Raw genomic sequence first — 21,974 nt, 5'->3', positions numbered from 1 at the left:
GAGATTACACAAGGATCTACCAGCAGCAGATGGTCTCCGTAGCCAAGTGTATTTAACATGGCAGAACATTCCTCAGACCATTTTAATCTATAAATAAACTTTCAATTCCTCCACATCAGTAATTTATGTATAATAATGCAATTAGTACCATTTTCAGGTACAAATATGTGACTTGTTGAGAACACTGTTTTTCATACATATATACAGTCATATATACATATATGATTATATACATATATACATTCCTTTCAGCGACCAGTACAGATTTCTCACTTGTCTTCTATCAGAATTTTTAGCGTGATAGTAATGAGTTAGTGACATAGCATCAAGGTGAGAAGCCCTGTTTCTGCCATCAGTATCTCTGTGGTGACAAAGGCCCTTTCATACTCAGGAAGAGCACACAGACAGGTATTGTCATAGGCAGAAGAATTTGGCTTGCTTCTAGGGCCATGGTCACCTTCTATTCTTAAAAGTGATTGCGTCTTTTCAACTTATTGCATGACAATGCCATACAACTTATAGGGATCCCGAACCCGCACAGTACACAGGACAAGGAAACAAACAGCTCTTCTGCTTGTACGTGCTCCTTGCTTTCCAATAGTTAATCATAAAGCAACCCTTATGTGTTTCTCACAATCCACCAGTTGTTAGCTATGAAATTACTCAATTCTGTCAATATTGATCATAATGGTGGGCAAACTGGGCGCTTTAAATGTCATCTAAAAAGGGGTCACCACTGGACTCCAGAGCTTACAACTACATTGGGGGGCATTTACTAATCTTTTACTATGTAGTCTGGTTTTTACCCTGTTTTTTTCTACTTCATTTTTGACTATGTGCGACAAATTTACTAAATTGTTGCACGGCATTAATAAATTTGGCACACATAGGCAAAAGTGGGAAATTTACTTCATGTAGTAGAAAAAAATAGTCTGTTCCTTTTTCCTGCTGTCTGATTAGGTTTGGCTGCTGGTTTCCTTCTGGATCTTTTGTTTTTGAGTTTTTTTTTAGCTTTTTCACCACATCTAAATAATTCAATAACTACAGTGGTCCCTCAAGTTACAATATTAATTGGTTCCAGGAAAACCATTGTAAGTTGAAACCATTGTATGTTGAGACCATAACTCTATGGAAACGTGGTAATTGGTTCTAAAGGCACCAAAATGTCATCCAAAATAGGAAAAAGTGACAAAGAAAAATAAGTAGATAACTGATATAGATAAAGCAAATCCTTCCATATAAAAGTAATAAAGATCAGCTGGGAGCTGTAAATTACTGTCTATGTCAGTGTTTCCCAAGCAGGGAGCCTCCAGCTGTTGCAAAACTATAACTCCCAGCATGCCTGGACAGCCAAAGGCTGTCCGGGCATGCTGGGAGTTGTAGTTTTGCAAAAGATGGGGCCACCCTGCTTGGGAAACACTGGTCTATGTATAGGACAGGAGCTTCTTCAGGGGTCCTGTACAGTACAGGCAATGTCCCAAACAAGTAATGGAGTCGCCCTCACCTGGTGTCCAAAAGAGCAGCTAACCCTGATACAGGTAAAGTGTACAGAACATGTAATACCAGACACCAGTCAGTGCATACACTTCAGTAATACAGGGGTTTTACCAGTGAATGCCCATTTTGATTGGTTGGTTCTTCCAGCCATTGACACGTTTTACAGATCTGGACTGTCTGTAGCATTGTATGTTGAGTCTGGTTTCAACTTACGATGGTCCAGAAAAGACCATTGTATGTTGAAACTATTGTATGTTGAGGCCATTGTAAGTTGAGGGATCACTGTAAATTGTAGTCATGGCTCAGAAGTGGTAAACGGCGTTTAGTGTGTGTGTTTATTACATTTTTTTAACACAGTTTTTTTCTCCCTAAATGTACTTACACTTTTTTTTTTTTTTTTGGTTACTTCTTCTACAGATCTGTGTATCCTGTGGACTCCTTCGGATTCGGTGGAATACTTCGATGACCAGCGTTTTTCTTTGCTTGATGTTAATAAAATGGTTAACGAGGGCTTGTGGGGGAGTGTTTTTTGTAATAAATTTCTTTTTTAAACCTGTTGTGTTTTATTTTTATTTTACTTTACTAGACAGGCTTAGTAGTGGAAGCTGTCTTATAGACTGAGTCCATTACTAAGCCGGGCTTAGCGTTAGCCACAAAAACAGCTAGCGCTAACCCCCAATTATTACCCCGGTACCCAACACCACAGGGGTGCCGGGAAGAGCCGGTACCAACAGGCCCGGAGCGTCAAAATTGGCGCTCCTGGGCCTAGGCGGTAACAGGCTGGCGTTATTTAGGTTGGGGAGGGCCAGTAACAATGGTCCTCGCCCACCCTGGTAACGTCAGGCTGTTACTGTTTGGTTGGTATTTGGTTGAGAATAAAAATAGGGGGTCCCTATGCGTTTTTTTAATATATTTAATTATTTATTTAAAAAAAAAAAACGCATAGGGTCCCCCCTATTTTCATTCTCAGCCAAATACCAACCAAACAGTAACAGCCTGACGTTCCCAGGGTGGGCGAGGACCATTGTTACTGGCCCTCCCCAGCCTAAATAACGCCAGCCTGTTACCGCTTAGGCCCAGGAGCGCCATTTTTGACGCTCCAGGCCTGTTGGTACCGGCTCTTCCCGGCACCCCTGTGGCGTTGGGTACCGGGGTAATAATAGGGGGTTAGCGCTAGCTGTTTTTGTGGCTAGCGCTAAGCCCAGGTTAGTAATGGACTCTGTCAATAAGACAGCTTCCACTACTAAGCCTGTCTAGTAAAGTAAGAAAAAAACACAACAGGTTTTAAAAAATTTTTATTACAAAAAACACTCCCCCACAAGCCCTCGTTAACCATTTTATTAAAATCAAACAAAGAAAAACGCTGGTCATCGAAGTAGTCCACCGAATCCGAAGGAGTCCACAGGATACACGGATCTGAAATGAGAAGAAAACAAAAAAAATGGGTTAGTACATTTATTATCACCTGCTCACACATCTCCCGCCCCGCACGACTACAACTGCCAGCATGCCCTTACAGTAAGGACATGCTGGGAGTTGTAGTTGTGTGGTGCAGGAGATGTGTGGGCAAGTGACAAGCTTGTCCCCTGCCCCCAGCTGCAGGACTACAACTCCCAGCATGCCCTTACAGTAAGGTGGGGCGGAGGCCGGGCACAGTGTTTCCCAACCTGGGACTTGTAGTTTTGCAACATCTGGAGGCACCCTGGTTGGGAAACACTGTTTTAGGCCAGTGTTTCCCAACCAGGGTGCCTCCAGATGTTGCAAAACTACAAGCCCCAGCATGCCTGGACAGTCAAAGGCTGTCTAGGCATGCTGGGAGTTGTAGTTTTGCAACATCTGGAGGCAACCTGGCTGGGAAACACTGGCCTAAAACAGTGTTTCCCAACCAGGGTGCCTCCAGATGTTGCAAAACTACAAGTCCCAGCATGCCTGGACAGTCAAAGGCTGTCTAGGCATGCTGGGAGTTGTAGTTTTGCAACATCTGGAGGCAACCTGGCTGGGAAACACTGGCCTAAAACAATGTTTCCCAACCAGGGTGCCTCCAGATGTTGCAAAACTACAAGTCCCAGCATGCCTGGACAGTCAAAGGCTGTCTAGGCATGCTGGGAGTTGTAGTTTTGCAACATCTGGAGGCAACCTGGCTGGGAAACACTGGCCTAAAACAGTGTTTCCCAACCAGGGTGCCTCCAGATGTTGCAAAACTACAAGCCCCAGCATGCCTGGACAGTCAAAGGCTGTCCAGGCATGCTGGGAGTTGTAGTCTTGCAACATCTGGAGGCATCCTGGTTGGGAAACACTGATTTAGGCCAGTGTTTCCCAACTATTTTAGGCCAGTGTTTCCCAACCAGGGTGCCTCCAGCTGTTGCTAAACTACAACTCCCAGCATGCCCGGACAGCCAAAGGGTGTCCAGGCATGCTGGGAGTTGTAGTCTTGCAACATTTGGAGGCACTGTTTTAGGCCAGTGTTTCCCAACAAGGGTGCCTCCAGCTGTTGCAAAGCTACAACTCCCAGCATGCCCGGACAGCCAAAGGGTGTCCAGGCATGCTGGGAGTTGTAGTCTTGCAACATTTGGAGGCACTGTTTTAGGCCAGTGTTTCCCAACAAGGGTGCCTCCAGCTGTTGCAAAACTACAACTCCCAGCATGCCCGGACAGCCAAAGGGTGTCCAGGCATGCTGGGAGTTGTAGTCTTGCAACATTTGGAGGCACCCTGGTTGGGAAGCTTGCGCAACTTACCGGCTTCCGTAGGATCCAGCGCTGCACGACACTGCCGCGCGACACTGCCGCGCGACACTGGCGCGCGACACTGGCGCGCGACGATCTCCGACAGCGATCGTCGCTGGAGCCTCGGAAGGGTAAGTGAACTTCTTCGCCGGTCCCCTTCAGCTGTTTAGTTTTGCAACAGCTGGAGGACTACAGTTTACAGACCACACACCAGTGGTCTGCAAACTGTGGCCCTCCAGCTGTTGCAAAACTACAACACCCAGCATGCCCTGACAGCCAAAGCCTATGGCTCTCAGGGCAGGAGCCCGGGCTGACATTACAGTGCAGCCGCCCGGGCTCCTCATACGGTCTCCCCGCTACCCCCCTTGTCTCCCGTCTGGGCTCCTCATACGGCCTCCCCGCTACCCCCCCCCCCCCTTGTCTCCCGCCCCCGCCGCTCAGCTCCCGCTGCTACAAGACTACAACTCCCAGCGTGTCCTCACTGTAAGGCCATGCTGGGACTTGTAGTCTTGCAACAGCAGACAGATGGGAGTTGTGTGGCGCTGGCAGGTGAGAGGGGGGGATATAAATCACTGTAGTGTCCCGGTAGCGCAGTGAGGGTAGCGGGGAGAAAGTATGTCGGAGCCCGGGCGGCAGTAGCTTTTCCTGCTCCATGTTGGAGCTGGAGTAAATTTAGTCAATTTTTATGGCCGTTGCGACAGTTTATTGCGCAACTGCGACTGTCTCAGTTAATAAATTCCTGACCACTGCAAGTCAAAACTGAAAACTTGCGTAAATTAAGCGGGAATTTTTTTTTTGACTTTCTAGCTCTTGCTAGGGAAAGTCGCACAATTTATAGGGTAGGCGCAATTGCCACAATTTTGCGCCAAAAATAGTCAGAAAAAAATGACTAAACCCCTTAGTAAATGCCCCCCATTGAGCGCAAACCTGGTAACCACAGTTTTATTTCCTATTTTATAGATTAGGTTTATTGTTTTTGTCATTTGAATACTATACAATGTATTATGTGGGTGCTATCTAGTACACAATAAAAGTGGCCATTCACCTCCAATAGCTATCGGGGAAAAGTATGTTTGGCCAAACAATTATGTATTCTTAATAGAGAAAGTAATTGGGTAAGCACTGCTAGACAGCTTTAGCAGTGACATATCTCTCTAAAAACAAAAGAGTCGGGCAGTTATGGCCCATTTACTCAGCCTGATTATTGGGTAAATAAGCTTGTTCCCAATAATTGGCCTGTGTTAAAGGGCCAGTAATCAACCGATGAGTGAGCTTTTGCTTGTTTATCACATCTTCTGTGTGGCCTATAAATACATCCTTATTGCTGCACATGACCCTGTGTAAACAGGTGAGGTGCAGCTCATAATAATGGATTTGAAGGGCTGCATGAATGATCCAGTGAGTGTTTATATTGCACAGCGGCACAATTGTTTGAGCCTTGTGATAACCTCACAATATTGGCACTTGTTTTCTGTAAAAGGACTCTGAAAATTCTAAGTACCTAATCTTTCCCAAATAATGTCTGAAAGAGCCCCCATACACTTTAGACAATTGTTGGTTCCATTGAAGTCGAAGTGTTCAGCCACTTTTTTTTACCATACTGTATGGAGACATTAAGATGGTACTGCACGGAGTAGCAATTAACCTGAGGCCTATCTTGAGTTAAGTTCCCAAGATTTTGTCTAAGAATAGAAGTTTGCTGGCTCCTTTTAAGGTGGCAGTGCCCCCCTTACCTGCAAATACAGTATGTCAACCTGTAACGACACCACAGTTCTGATACAGTCTTCTCCTGTGCCTTTCTGACTCAATGCAGATACTCTACACAGGTAAACCACAGGCACAGCAGACAACCACTGTTTACGTCTAAAACCAAGAATAGGCAGGTCTAATCAATAGGATTCATATGGCCCTTTATGATGGTGTGTGAAAATAACAAGAGATGACATTTGCCATATTTTCAAGAAATATATCAAATAGAACTAAATTAAACAGGATCAGGAAAAATATGTAACTTCTTAAATCTGAAAGTTGGAAGTTAGAAGTTTTAGTGGTTGTATACAGCTAAAAGTTATAACAAACGTGTATCTCTGGAGGCAATAACCTGCTGGTTTTGAATGCTGTGGTACTCATGCAGCTATCACCTCCTGGTATCAATTTGAGTGAAAGAATAACTTTATTTGGACAACGCATCTGTGTAATACAATACACTTTGTCAGGTCCATAAGGACGCAAGCACAAACAGGTGAGCACTACTTCATCAGTTACTTTACATCCAACTACTGTTATGTTACATGGAGAGAACCCTTCTTCTTTAAAGTACAATACACTTAAGGGGTGTTTTCCTATGAACCTTGTAAGGGGATATCTTCTGATTTCTCATTACTAAATGTGGCATTTAGGATTCACGTGTGATTCAAGAAGAATTTTTAACTGACTCAAGAATGCCTTAATATCTTCTATTTATTTGGGAATTAGACCTGTAAGTCTTCCTATCTGTACCCTGTTTCCCCAAAAATACACCCTACCCCGAAAATAAGCCCTATCTGGATTAAGGCAATGCCCAGGCTGCAAATATTAAAAAACTAATTTTAATTTACCTTCGTCCTCCGTTCCCCTGTTGCTAAGGAATGGCGTCACTGTTCTCCACTGCTCTTGCTGCTTCCTGGTGTTGGGACGTCTCAGAGCCTTCAGCCTATCACCGGACACAGTGATGTCCCGCCTCTGCCGATGATAGGCTGAGCCCACTGTCATGTAAGAAGCCGGCCGGCTTCTTACATGACAGTGGGCTCAGTCTATCATCGGCAGAGGCGGGACATCGCTGCGGCCGGTGATAGGCTGAAGGCTCTGTGACGTTCCCATCCCCAGGAAGCAGCAAGAACAGCGGAGGGACCATGAGGCCGGTTCCTTAGCAAGAGGGGAACGGAGGACGAAGGTAAGTTAAAGTTTGTTTTTTAATATTTGCAGCCCGGGTACAGGAATACAGAGTAGTTAGGGGGCAATGTACGGTATGTTGTTCAATGTACATACCGTAAATAAATAAGCCCTACCCTGAAAATAAGCCCTAGTGTGTTTTTCGTGACTAAAATTTATATAAGACCCGGTCTTATTTTCGGAGAAACACGGTAGAACTTCCTGGAAAGAAGCCTCATATCCCATTCTAACCATATAAACCACCTGTAGCTTGAGTCGGACAGATTTAGTTGCTTTAAAGTGGATTAGGCATGTGACTATGTTTAAAAGAATTAAAGCAGCTTATATGTTTTAGCAGTGTGCATACCTTACTATAGGTAACTGATATTCCACGGTAAGCAGAAATCAGTTCATTGTTGGCTGGACTGAGAATCTCCAACTCTACGCCTGTGACATAGCTGAGCTGTACGTGGTGAGCCCCCGCCCTCTGCCTGTCTGTGAGTAATGTGCTGACAGCAATTCCTTGGTGACCACATCCTCCTGGTGATGGCTTGGTCTGCACATGCTGATTTTCTTTTTCTGACCTTTGTAGTTATCACATGGAATTTAATAAGGTCTACAGTAGGTTCTATGGAATTAACCACTTAGCAGCCTTGTTCTATTGGTCATAGCTTGATGGCAATGAATAGAAAACTCGGTGTTGCAAGTATATGTTAGTGTTGTCCAGCCTTACTGCATTGTTCTTTTAAAGCCCATTCAATGACATCTGTTTCCTTTCCGCTATCATCTTTCCTCATTGATCTCCGAGTTCAATAGCCTAGAGTGACTAACACAAAAATGACAAAATCCTACAAGGGAACAAACACCCAGACAATGACACTGAGATGATCCAGTCGGTGACAAGGTCCGTCCTTCTTCACAGTTTAGATTATCAGTATTATCTGCTCACGTGGCAGACAAAATCTGGACCTCCCCTTTCAAAAAAACCTTTAACCACTGGAAAGTTACTCGTGACAGTGCCCATGTCTGTGTGTACAGAAAAAGATTTAACGCCCTAACCCACATCAACAAGTAAAAAAGGAACGCACTTGGTTGTAGAGAAAAAAAGCCCTGTTGGTACAGTCAGAAGTAGGTTAGGCTGGTCAGCTTTCAAACAGAAGGAGCTTTGTAGGACACTGAGTGTACAGTCCTACTCAGCACGCCTATACTCTGTAGCATGTTCAGTTGCCATGCCAAGTTATGGCTGGCAAAGCAAGCAGATTTCCAACGTTTCTTTATCGGGTGGTCAGTCAATGAAAATGAGAGCCCCAAAGGAAAAGAAAGGGAATAGTGAGTGGGTTCACATAGGGTCTCAAGTCACTCCTCCCTCATATCCCAATTACCAGAAGCCATGAGGAAGTTAGGAAGTGCCGCAAGAAGAGGAAGAAACTTTGTGAAAAATAAAGAATGAGAAGGAGAGGGCTGAAGACATCTTAAAACAACATCTTTCCAACTCATAAGGTCATCTCTGTTCTCTTCAGACAAATCGGAGTAAACTAACTGCAACCAGAAAAAGGTCTGAGATTGTAAAGATATAAATAGGCTTTGGGTCCCATTCAAACTTTGTATATCAAAGAGCTAAAAATGGCAGATCTAAATTCTGACTGTATATATACACACACACACATATGTATATATATATATATATATATATATATATATATATATATATACACATACATATACACAAATATACTGTATACATAATACTTTCATGCAAGTTGCTGGTTTTCACATTAAAAGACTTAATGCATTCATTTAAATATCTACTGACACCAAATGTGTTAAACAGACTAGGGATGTTGTCCTTTGATTGTGTCCTGAGGTGACCTACCTCCCCATTAGGACTCGTAGGGTTACATAGGTAGCTAGGGTTAACATGTTAAAAAAACTGTAAATGCAGAATAAACTTTGGAGAAATACTCCCTACCTGAAATGCGCTCCTTGTCCATCACTCCCCCAGCATCAGTTTATCTGCAGCCCGGCCTCTCTGCCCCTGTTTGGGAGGTGGTAACTTGCTCCGTCCTCCCCTTTCCACTCCTTCTGTCTTCTGTATTGCTCTCTGCTTCTCACTTTTTCCTTCTTTCACTCCCTCTTTCTACTTTTGTCATTCACCCTCTAATGTTCTCTCTTCACCCATTACACTTATGTATCTGGTTATCTCCTCCCTCCTCGTCCGTTTTCTTTCCAGCTTTTCCTTTGTCTGCTTCTCACCAATTATTTTTCCAACTCTGCTTTTCCTTCTACGTTTTCTTTCTAGAGCTGCACTTCTCTATTTTCAGCCCTCCTCCTTCCTATTTAATCTTTTAACCATTTGTTTCCTCACTTCTTTTTACTTCTCTTTAGCTTTACTTTTTAGCTCTTTAACTCTCTAATATTATGTCTATCTTTCTATCTGTCTATTTAGCCCATATCTATCTATCCATCTCATATCTATCTTTCTATCTATCTATCATCTATCTATCTATCTATTAAGCATCAATGGGACCTGAGGAGTGCCAGATTTCAAAGTATTTTGCATGATCATATGGTCAGAAAAAAGTATAAAATCACATGTAAAACTAAAGAATCTTCAGAAACAAAGACTGCAGCAATACATAAACACAACATTTTGTAAATAAATATTCTCTTTCCAGAGGTGTTTTCTACCTGATTCCCTCTGTTTCTGGACTAGACTGAACACAAATGCTAGCTTATCAGACTATATAGATGAAGCCCAGGCCAGATTAAAGGAACTTTTACTATACATTTGACAAAAAATCTGATAATCCAGAAAGTCTGATAGTCTGGCACTTGTTTTCCCCACAGATGTAAAGTACAGAAACAGAAGACTGAACGTAGGTAAGCAATAAGATATACCCATACATTTGAGTTTTAGTTCCCTGTAGCAGTGAAAACACCATTATTCTGTATAATGGATGTTCAGTCCTTGTGTACGCCTCAGTTATTACGTAGCTGACTAGCTTTTTGCTTATAAAACTTTTCACTGTCCTTGCCTTCAGCAATCTTGATACTGTAGGCATGTGCCTGTCAGATGCCTGGTGACATCCTCTTCTTAAAAATTAACTTTTTTAGCCATCGCTCAATAACTTTCCCCGACTCATTTTACATAACTTTTTTTTTTGCTGACTGATGTTAAGCAGCAGAATTTTTATAAATACCCTTCATTGTGCTATGGAAAACACAAATGACTTTGGTAATCAGCAAGGGGGCGAAATAGGAGGCCTCTCTTTTCAACCCCTTGCCTCATATAACTAAAAATAGACTGACTTTTAGTTAAAAAACAAAAACTTTAAATAGTTGTAAAGTGGCTGAAATGCAAGCGGTCATTTTTAGTTAGGGCAGATCAACATAGTCTTATCTTAAAATGTATTTATCATTTCTACAGAATTTAAAACTCTGCATGATATAGCTACATTAACCCTTTAGAGTGATGACAATGTAATTTTATTGCTCTTACTACTGTTGAGCCCCTGAGAGTCACCTCCATGGTGCACAGTCACACTTACACCTGGACTTTCCTTCTCTTCTCTGGCTAATCACAGGGCAGCACCTTCTCATCTCTGCTATGCCATGGCATAGTACTGAAAAAAGTGCACTGGACTGAACAACATGGTATTGTGCTGGGATGTTTCAAATGGCATATGGGGAAAGGAGTGAGTTATTGATACACTAGGTTGTAAGTGAGCGGAAAGAGTAACTGCAACAGGATCACAGCATGGTAGGGGTTACATTACAAAAGCAGCTCTAGTGTAAGCAGTGAACTGCTGCTGCTGCAATTGATGATATTGATGATGATGATAATAATAAAGACAAGCTAAAGGGAGGGGGCGGTTCATAAGAAAAAAAGGGACATAAGGGAAAGTTGGCAAGAACGTTATGGGCGAGTGGCAACAAATAGGTGACTGCTAAAAATGAAACCTGGTTCTGTAGTCTGATGAGCCATTAGCACTATTAAACTCAATGCTCCATCGTTGTGTCATTTTCATAGGCATCGTCACATCTGGTGCACCTAGATTCTGACACAATAATAGGACAACCCAGTTATAAGTTCTTTTGAAGCTTCCCTTTTGGTGCTATAAGCAATTATTATGGGTGCATTCATAAATAATATTAGAATGTAATAATTGTATTTGACTTGTGAGAACAATGGACATTGGATTATAAAAAAATTAGATTGAGGTTAGGCCTCGGGATCATTTACTCATTTACATTTAGCCCTAAACTTGCCCACTCCCTCTGTCCCTGCCTACTTGCGTACCTGCCCTAAGCAGCGGGTCCACAACCACAGTGCCAGTTCCTTCCACTTGTAAGTGATGGGCAGTGACTGGTCAAAACAATAAACTACAAAAACTGACAAAGATAGGGAACAGCTGGAGGCACACAAAACTAACAGAAATAAACCTAAACACACACAGAATGCGAAGTCAACAAGCTGAGTCAAAGCCAGAAGGGAACAGAGTACAATATCAGAGAGCCACAAAGTCACACAACCAGATAGACAATAAATATTCAGAAGTTGCTAGTTTCAGTCACAAGAACTTTCACAGGGAAGGCATAACTGAGAAAGACTTCCTTATATATCCCTGTGCTGCTAGCAGGAAGATTCTAATTGGCTCAGCAAGCTGAACCACACCCAGAGCACAGAGGCGTAGTCCCAGGAACAGAATAAAAAACAGAACTAGACAGAATAAACCTTACAGGTTCTGTCATCACAGTACTGCCCCCCCCCCCTTTTATGAGGGGCCTCCGGACCCTTACATATCTTAGAAGGTCGAAAGTCAGACTTAACCTTGGAAGGACGATCGATCTCCTCTATCGTGTCCTAATCCTCAATATGACACCATTCATTGGTGTAATTTAGCTCACAATCATCACATTTCTCAGACTCAGATTCAATATGAACACTTTTAGCTGGCTTCTTAGAACTCCCAGATGATATGTTAGTAGAAATAACAGACATATCAATTCCACCCAGAGACAAAGTAGCAGGTTTACATCTTTGGGAATCGGAAAATACCTGTGCGCCCAAGTGGCCCCCACGATGACCACTTGGGCATGGACGCTTGACACAAATCCTGATAAAATGGGTATCCTCTCCACAATAGAAACACAGACCGTTGAGATACTGGAACCTTTTATGCTTCTCTCGAGTACATATGGAGCCAAGTTGCATGGGTTCCTCCTCAGACACCGGTTGATGATTGGAAACAGAAGAGGAGACAGGCAAAAATGGAGAGACAGAGAAAGAACAACATTCTCATTTGCATTCACGCAGACATCTATCCAAATGTACCGCTAAGGTCATAGCTTGGTCTAAGGTGTCAGGAGTTGGGTAGGTCACCAGCATGTCCTTTAGGATGTCAGATAACCCAGTCTGAACTTGCAAATCATTTGGGGTGTTCCATTTGGAAGCTACACACCACTTCCTAAAGTCTGCGCAATATTTCTCGACAGGTCTACGCCCCTGTTTTAATGTACGCAGCTGAGACTCAGCATATGCAGCTCGGTCAGGTTCTGCATACAAAAGACACAAACCAGCAAACAGAGAGTCCACAGAAGACAACTCAGGGGCATCAGGATCAAGAGAAAATGGACCCTCTTGGGGACCTCCTTGCAAAAGGGCAAAATAATACCAACTCTTTGGGCCTCAGTACCAGACAAATGGGGTCTTAAAGGAGATGTCCAGCGCAGACTTTTCCGTCCTGCCCAGGCTACAAAAAAAGGCAAAACAAACTTTCACTTCCCTCCATATGTTTCCCTGGAGCTCCGCAACAGCTGATCGGTTGGCCGGGCTGTCTGCTTCCTACTTCCTTTAGCCCGGTACATCACAAGGCGCTTCAGCCTATCATCAGCCAAAGAGGGACATCGCTGCAGCCGGTGATAGGCTGAAGCGCTGTGTGACGTACCGAGCAAAAGGAAGTAGGAAGTAGGAAGCAGACAGCCCAGCTGACCGATCAGCTGTTGCGGAGCTCCGGGGCAACATATGGAGGTAAGTGAAAGTTTGTTTTGTCTATTTTTCCAGCCCGGGCAGGACGGAATAGAAAAAGTCTGCGCCGGACATCTCCTTTAACCAAAAATATAGCTTACAATGTTCACAAAAAGTTTTAAATTCTTTCCGGTTCCCCGAAAAATGCTCTGGAAGATTAACCTGAGGATCCAAAGGAGCTGAAGGAGGAGAATTAGGGACAGTAGCACTCAAGCTCCAGGATTCTGGACAACAACCTCTGAATCACCTGCTCCTGATGTTCGGGCTCTCAATCAATTCCTGGTTTATTCTAGACTGAGATTGAGACGACTCTTGCTGCTGTACCTTCTCAGTTAAATCCTGGACCAACTGAGATAGGTTCTGCATCTGACCAACCAGAGCTGTCATGGGGTCCATGACTAACAACTAAACAGATGCAGTAGTTGGGCCTGTGAAAATGTAATGTCGGACAGGGATAAGGTGCAGCCCTAAACTTGCCCACTCCATGTCCCTACCTACATGCGTACCCGCCCTAAGCAGCAGGTCCACAACCACGGTGCCGGTCCTTTCCTCTGATAAGTAATGGGCAGTCACTGGTCAAAACAATAAACTACAAAAACTGACAAAGGTAGGGAACAGCTGGAGACACACAAAACTAAGAAATACACCTAAACACACACACAGAATAGAGAGCCAAGTGGCCGCCACGATGACCACTTGGGCATGGACGCTTGATACGTGGCAGACTACGATTTTCACTCTGTGTCAAAAATCTGACATGCTGAGAAGATGACCAGATCATAGCCACTAGCAGACTATGATCGGGTCTGCAGCACCATAATAGTTAATGGGCCCACACATGTCCTTGCACACATATGATTTCAGCTAATTTGAGCTTCTGAAATCCTATCTGTGCAGTGGACTCTCAAATCGTGGTGTGAAGCCAGCCTTACTGTAGTTATTTCTCAAGATTTAAATAAAAACTTTGCATATTTTAGTTACTTCTAACACACATGAACCCCCATTAATAAAAGTTGTATATAGAAAGCTCAAAGCTGACAAAGCAGACAAATTGGATCCAGAGCATTATCAGAATAAAATCTACTTCAGATGCCAAGAAATCTGCTGTCAGTGTTATTTATAAATGAAGACGACTATGTGGATGTCAGTCGCTGGATCAACAGGAATTTTCTGCAAGCTATTGGACTGGAGGGACTGGATGACAATTAGCATGGATAAGCATGGATAAGCATGGATGATTTTAGGCAGCAAAATGGGCAGAATCAGACTATTTTATTTCAAATTGTCCGGATCCAGGAACAGGCCAAGGTTCCCTGCTATGAAGCATTTAGGTTTTGGATGTTTAGCATCTGCGATGGACATAATGTATATTTAATGTTCTATAATATAAAATGTGCTCTTTTCTAGATAATGCCATTGGTAAAGCATGTGTGCACAGCAGGGACTGGAGCTCTTTAATACCAGTGGTGGTGTGAGGTGCAGAACGGTGCTCTATGCAGTTCCGCGTTCACTCCTCCCCTTAGCAGTCCAAGGGGAAGGAAAGCCAGAGCAGGGCAGGACGCAACTCTCCACCTCATCCTCATGTCAGGAGGACCTATATATATGAACACTACTGTGCATATCTACATCTCTCCTGTCATAAACTATACAATGACCGCTGATAGGAACAGAGCTGAGAGTTGCTTGTACGAAGCTGTGGGAATTGCATCCTACCCTGCTCTGCCTTCCCCTTGCTGCATCTTCAGCAATCCTCGGACAGGAGGGGGAACGCAGAACTACATAGGACACAGTTCTGCACCTCACAGGGGCACAGGAGCGAGGTGTTTCTTCTTTTTTTTTTTTTAACCAAGCCCTCCCTAAGCAGATATATACATATATATATATATATATATATATATATATATATATATATATAAAAAGGTACCTAGACAACTGTCTGTTTAACTTTAAAGGGTTACCCTAAATATAATGTTGCATATGCAATCTTCCTCCCCTTATTCATTTTAGTCTCCCAATATAGGGGGAGATTAATCATTGCATTTATAGCTTTTTTGATTTACTCCGAGCGCACAAAATGTAGCACGTGAGCCTAAGCACTTTTTTTGCGACTTCGAAATGGTCATGAATTTATGTAGCGCAAAAGTTGCACATAAAAACATCACAAACCTACAAAAACCTTGCCAAAAATGTTGTGTGCATTACACTGCCATGAGGTCTCACAACTGTGTAAAGGTTAAATATTTGCATACCTTGTATGCAACGAGTGATATATTGTTCACATGATACACTTTCCAGCTAGCTTCTAAGTAGAAGTTTACAGAAAGGCTCAGGGAGGACTCCCTAGTCCAACCATCATCTTTACCCAGAGCTTAGCCAGTTTATAGTCTGACTAAGGCCAGAGCAACATCTCTCCTAGGTCTTCCCCTACTAGGAGAACTTATGCATTAGCACTACATTGATCCATTATAAGCATTCAGCTGATTGCTTATAATAGGTCCCTAGGGTGGCCAAAAAAGTGTAAAAAAAAGTTATAAAAGGTGTTTTAAAAATGTAAACACCCCCCCCCCCACCTCCTTCTTCCAGTTTTAAGAGAAAACACTGTGAAAATAATAACATGAACACATTTGATATCGCCACATGCGGAATTGTTCAACCTATTACATGATTACATTTCTGATTCTGCATGGTCAATTCCAAACACCCAAAAATAATTTTTGTCACACACCATCTTTAAAAAAATAAAATGTGATCAAAAAGTCAATACTATGGAAAAGGGGCACCAGTAAAAACAACAGTACCCTGTTAAAAAAAGAGGACTTATACAGCTCCAAAAGTGTAAAAAGAAAAACGTTATAGGGCTTAAAACATGGCGATGCATAAATATTATCAAGTTTTTATCAGTTTTTATTATCAGTTATTTTGAAATAAAAAATGTTTTATCGTACTGACCCGTCGTGTTAAGTTACCATGTCAGTTATACCACATGGTAAACTCCTAAAAAAGATATTGCCCCACAAAACTGTCCCCAAATGATTTGTTATGGCTTTGTAATACATTATATGGTTAAATAAAGGGTTCTATTGAAAAGGCCAAATTGTCCCGCAAAAAATCTGACTCTAAAATAACTAAATAACTAAATAAATAACTAAATAAAAAAAAAGGTATGAGTCTTTGAACAAGAAGAGGAAGATAACCTAAGCCATAAATCAAATGGAGGGGGGGGGGTCATAAAGGGGTTAACTTGTCATCCCGGCCATCAGACAACCCCTTTAAGTATATGCACAGTATATATATATATATATATATGAAAAGTGTGGCTCTCCACTGTGTATGTTCCTCAGTTGTGGTAAGTTGTGGTAAGTAATGCTCAGATTTCTGCATAATGCTGCTATGCTCTGGTTTTTATCTCCATGGAGAGTGGCAGGAAATAAACACAACAGTGAATGGAGAAAGATCTCCTCCTCCTCTCTAAGCAGTTCTCTTGGGCGACTTCTGCAGTATATATAGGATTGTTATCAGTCTGCAGTCGACTAGATTTGACCAAGTAATGAGTCATTGTGACTAAGGGGAAATGCATGAAGCAGAACATTTTTTTTTTTTAAATCAGAAATTAGCTAATGTGAAATCACTTTTAATCATATCATATGAAAGCCATTTGTGGCTTTTTCTTTACACTTATATGAAATACTTGTAATATACATATAATATATTCTCTTACGCCAACAGCTGATCGACTGACATGTAAAGTGGAGTTTATTCTCACTGTAACAAAAGAGGTGCAGCAGCAGCTGCAGAAGACAATTTATTCTAACCAGCGTACAGGATGTTTGCTGTCTGTGTGTTTTTAGTAGGATTTCCAAAAGGATATTAAACATTTTTTCTTTTCTGTATTGATATTTTTAAGAATTGGTGCTATATGTATGCACACGTGACAAATGGAAATTAGATTGGTGGCCACACTGGGAACAGGGACTGATGTAAGTACATTAATCTCAGTTAGCTCTTTCTGTATCACACTTAACCCCTTAAGGACCGGGGGTTTTTCCGTTTTTGCATTTTCGTTTTTTGCTCCTTGCCTTTAAAAAATCATAACTCTTTCAATTTTGCACCTAAAAATCCATGTGATTGCTTATATTTTGCGGCACCAATTCTACTTTGTAATGACGTCAGTCATTGTGTCCAAAAATCTACGGTGTAACAGAAAAGAAATCATTGTGCGACAAAATTGAAAAAAAAATGCTGTTTTGTAACTTTTGGGGGCTTCCGTCTCTACGTAGTACATTTCTGGGTAAAAATGACACCTGAAATGTATTCTGTAGATCCATACGGTTAAAATGATACCATACTTATATAGGTTTGATTTTGTCGTACTTCTGGAAAAAATCATAACTTCATGCAGGAAAATTAATTATTTCTGACCCCTATAACGTTTTTATTTTTCCGTGTATGGGGTGGTATGAGGGCTCATTTTTTGCGCCGTGATCTGAAGTTTTTAACGGTACCATTTTTGCATTGATAGGACTTATTGATCGCTTTTTATTCATTTTTTCATGATATAAGAAGTGACCAAAAATGCACTATTTTGGACTTTGGAATTTTTTTGCGTGTACGCCATTGACCGTGCGGTTTAATTAACGATATATTTTTATAATTTGTACATTTCCACACGCGGCGATACCATATATGTTTATTTTTATTTACACTGTGTTTTTTTTATGGGAAAAGGGGGGTGATTCAAACTTTTAATAGGGGTTAAATGATATTCGTTCACTTTTTTTTTTCACTTTACTTTTTTTTTTTGCAGTGTTATAGCTCCCATAGGGACCTATAACACTGCACACACTGATCTTTCACATTGATCAGTGGTTTCTCATAAGAAACCAGTGATCGATGATTCTGCTGCTTTACTGCTCATGCCTGGATCTCAGGCACTGAGCAGTCATTCGGCGATCGGACAGTGAGGAGGCAGGTAGGGACCCTCCTGCTGTCCTGTAAGCTGTTCGGGATGCCACGATTTCGCCGCGGCTATCCCGAACAGCCCACTGAGCTAACCGGCATGGTTTCAGTTTCACTTTAGACGCGTTATAGATCGGGAGCGGACAAATGACGTTCCAGTATGTCATGTGTCCTTAAGGGGTTAAAGGGGTACTCCAGCTTGTACGCCCCCTCCCATAGGCTTGCATTGAGGGGGGCGGAGCGTGACATCACACAGGGCGGAGCCTCGACGTCACAACACTCTGGCCCCGTGATCAACAGTAATCAGACCTAGAGAGAACACGCTCCGGGGACTGATTTTAAACAGGGTGCGGCGTGCAAGATCACAGGGGTCCCCAGCGGTGGGACCCCCGCGATCAGACATCTTATCCCCTATCCTTTGGATAGGGGATAAGATGTCTAAGCGCCAGAATACCCCTTTAAAGTTGTATAGAGCTTCAGAACATCGACTTGGCAGCCACTCTGTCAATGCTATGTTGACACGTCCGGAATGTCTGCATGGAAAATCTCCATGCAGACATTCGGCAGAAAGAATGGACAGGATCATTCTTTCAGCGAACATGGAAATCGGAATTTCTGCACCAGAGTTTCTAGTGCAGAAATTCCACAGTGTGCACAGCGCAGCAGAATCTGATTGAATCACATTGAATACTCTGCTGCTGCAGAATCTCCGGCGGAATTCCAATGCGTAATTCTGCACGGAAATTCTAGAAGTGTGACCATGGCCTTAAAGGGGTACTCCGCCACTAGACATCTTATCCCCTATCCAAAGGATAGGGGATAAGATGTCAGATCGCTGCGGTTCCGCTGCTGGGGAGCCCTGGGATCCCCGCTGCGGCACCCCGCTCTCATTACAGCACAGAGCGAGTTCGCTCTGTGCGTAATGACGGGCGATACGGGGGACGGAGCAGCGTGACGTCATGGCTCCGCCCCTTGTGACATCACGGCCCGTCCCCTTAATGCAAGTCTATGGGAGGGGGCGTGACGACCGCCACACCCCCTCCCACAGACTTGTATTGAAAGGGGCGGTCCGTGACATCACAAGGGGCGGGGCCGTGATGTAACGATGCTCTGGCCCCTGAACTGCCCGTCATTACGTGCAGAGCGAACTCCCCCCAGCAGCGGGACCGCAGCGATCTGACATCTTATCCCCTATCCTTTGGATAGGGGATAAGATGTCTAGGGGGCGGCGTACCCCTTTAAAGCGTTACTGTCACATGCTTCACTTGGCCATCACTCGTGATCGGAGATGACCCTGACTGATCTTTGCTTTTCACATGTCAAAAGTTAATTTCCATGACTGTAATGCTTTAACAACTCCTCCCTACCAGCTTGTCTGCATTCCCCAGTGGTTGGAATACATTTTAGGGTATGTTCACATGCTTGAAACTAGCAGCAGGTTTCCCACTACGGGAAATCCATTGCAAGTAATTCTACCATTCACTTGTATTGGTCTGTGGACAGTCCACAATAGTGGCAGATTTGCAGATCTGCCAGTGCACCCATTGAAATGAATGGTAGCGTAACTAGCAGTGGATTTTCCACACAGGGAAACCCGCTGTTAGTTACTAGCAAGTGAAAGTAACCTTAAATGTGTTCTCCAGGTTTCAACATCTATGCATGTCCATAGAAGTGAGATAACATTGTGGATTGTTTTATCATATAATGTCTCTTCACTCTCTGCTGCTGCGTGGCTGCATCTGATTTTGCTTTGTTACCTGTGTTTGGTGATCATTCATAAATATCACCATATAATATCAGCAAAAGCTTCTTAGTATCATCATCCTCCAAAAATGTTGTTTTACCATTGTGAAAGATGACCCTATGAATAATGTATAAAGTCCAATTCATTCTTGTAGACATTAGAGAAGGTGGCACAACACAGGCAGAATTAGTGGTAGTGTAATGTTACGACCATAATCACATTTAGCTTCTTAATAGTAAAACTAAACAGAAGTTTTTATTGTACTTGTAGTTCGGCAGGGGAATGGAAAGGACATGGAGTCCCTGATTTTTCTTTTTCAATTCCATTGGTAGAAATGAAAAATCCAAGACCAGCCTGGGGTCCTAGCCACCATCCACTTCCACCATCTTCCTAGCTGGCATATGAATACATGCCACCAGAATCCTATTGTATGATGGGCAAATGCAGTGGGGTTTCCTAGTGTGCTGTGCCCACAACAGAGATAGATTCCCCCTTCATTCCCTCCATTCCTGATCATGCCCAATTTGGCAAATTTCTATATGTACTGCATTACACTTTTTCTATTGAGTGGCTTAGCGATTACTAAGTATACTTGTAGAATATTCTGTAATGCCTCAGTTGTCCCTAGATCATATTCCTCTATATCTCCCTCAGAGAACAATATACAGCAGTAATGAACAGTGTCACTGTGAGACCAGCACTGGAGAAGAAGCAATTAAAAGTACGGGATCAAGAAAAAAAAAAAGGCAGGGGAGAGAAAGAGAGAGAGAAGGAGCAATAAGTGGAGAAAGAGTCACCTCCAGTAGCAATAAAAAGAATTGTTTAACACTACACTGTTTTTTCTTAAGTGGTTCATAGGGGAGTTTATTAGTATGTCCATGTTAGGACATTTGCAGGTGGCTAGATTATAGAACCATGCCTTATCTTTAGCAGACACCTTTCCAGGGTCCTAACAATTGCTCACAGTATTCAGATATCCCCAGGAATTATGGTAGGGCAGCAGTCACACAGGAAAACGTATATAAAGTCATGTCAAAAGTTAGAATTACAGTATATGGCAACTCACCACTAGATGTCACTGACCAATGGAAGTAGTAGCCTTGCAGGAAGTAGAAGCCTTGCAGAATGGGGAAGAGAATGTCTAAACAACAAACACACAGACTAAAAGGAAATATTTAACAACAGCGTGACCAGAAACCTTCATTGATGGATCTCTGCATTACACCAGAGGAACTTCCAGTACAAATGCTCAAAACCCACATGGGAAAGACTGAACATGATGTGGGTAGCAGAGAGCACTAACAACAGAATTAAAACCAATATGACACAGCTTGGACAAGACATAGATAAGCCATGCAAACCAAACTTAAAGAAACATAAAAGAGATTGCATGGTCATTATCAAAACATGCCCAGGCTGCCTGCCTAAACAATAACTAAAAAAAAAACTATACTTACCTCACTTGGACCCCATAGCCTCTGGAATCACTACTCCCAGTCACTGCCGCTAATTTTCTGGTGCTGGGGCTCAATGAGTCAGAGTGCCACCAGGCCAATTGCTGGCTGAGGCGGGACACCGCTACAGACAGTGATTGGCTAAGTGGCAATGTATCACACCGATCCCAGCACCCAGTCTCCGGAGACCTTGATTTCCTGGTGCTGGGGCCCAATATGTCAGTTTGCTTCTCAACCAATCACTGGCCACAGTGGTGTCCTGCCTTAGCCAGTTATTGTCATATTAGGCACTAGCACCAGGAAGTGGATCACGGCAGAGACTGGAAGCAGTTATAATTCAGACACAATTATCACAATCTTGCTTGTTCAAGAACTTTTTATATGTTGTACATCTTGGCAAACATTAACATTTTAAATATACTTCATAAAAGAATGTTATCTCCTTTTTATAGAAATCCTGGCTTATAAAAAGACCACTGGGAGTCCCCATATCGTCCAGAACATAATCCTGTCCAGCTGTAGCATTATTTGCTGAAACACATGCTTGGAAAAAGTCCGGGAAGAGAAGGGGGGTCTAGCACTCCTCTGTGCTCACTTCGGTCCTGTCTACCAGACTGCAGCATTAAAACCGAGCGGAAGGGATAAGAGAGCAGCCTGCAGTG

At 42.8% G+C, this 21,974-nt stretch overlaps 1 protein-coding gene across 2 annotated transcripts in view; it reads right to left on the bottom strand.

The window, feature by feature from the left end:
- The window catches only part of SEPTIN9 (septin 9), a 366,436-nt gene that overhangs the window by 231,427 nt on the left and 113,035 nt on the right, over positions 1-21,974 (bottom strand). Inside the window, exon 1 of one of the 2 annotated variants that reach the window (XM_056549574.1) lies at positions 9,100-9,136. The exons of the other annotated variant lie outside the window; for it this stretch is intronic. Coding sequence (XP_056405549.1) covers positions 9,100-9,121 — 22 coding nt within the window. The 5' untranslated portion in view covers positions 9,122-9,136. Of the gene's footprint in view, positions 1-9,099; positions 9,137-21,974 lie in introns of those variants that run through there. 2 annotated transcript variants of the gene reach the window in all.

The sequence above is a fragment of the Hyla sarda genome, chromosome 13, assembly GCF_029499605.1.
Source record: "Hyla sarda isolate aHylSar1 chromosome 13, aHylSar1.hap1, whole genome shotgun sequence".
Classification (NCBI taxonomy): Eukaryota; Metazoa; Chordata; class Amphibia; order Anura; family Hylidae; genus Hyla; species Hyla sarda.
The sequence above is the reverse complement of the archived record's forward strand: the minus strand, read 5'-3'. Positions and strand labels throughout refer to the sequence as shown.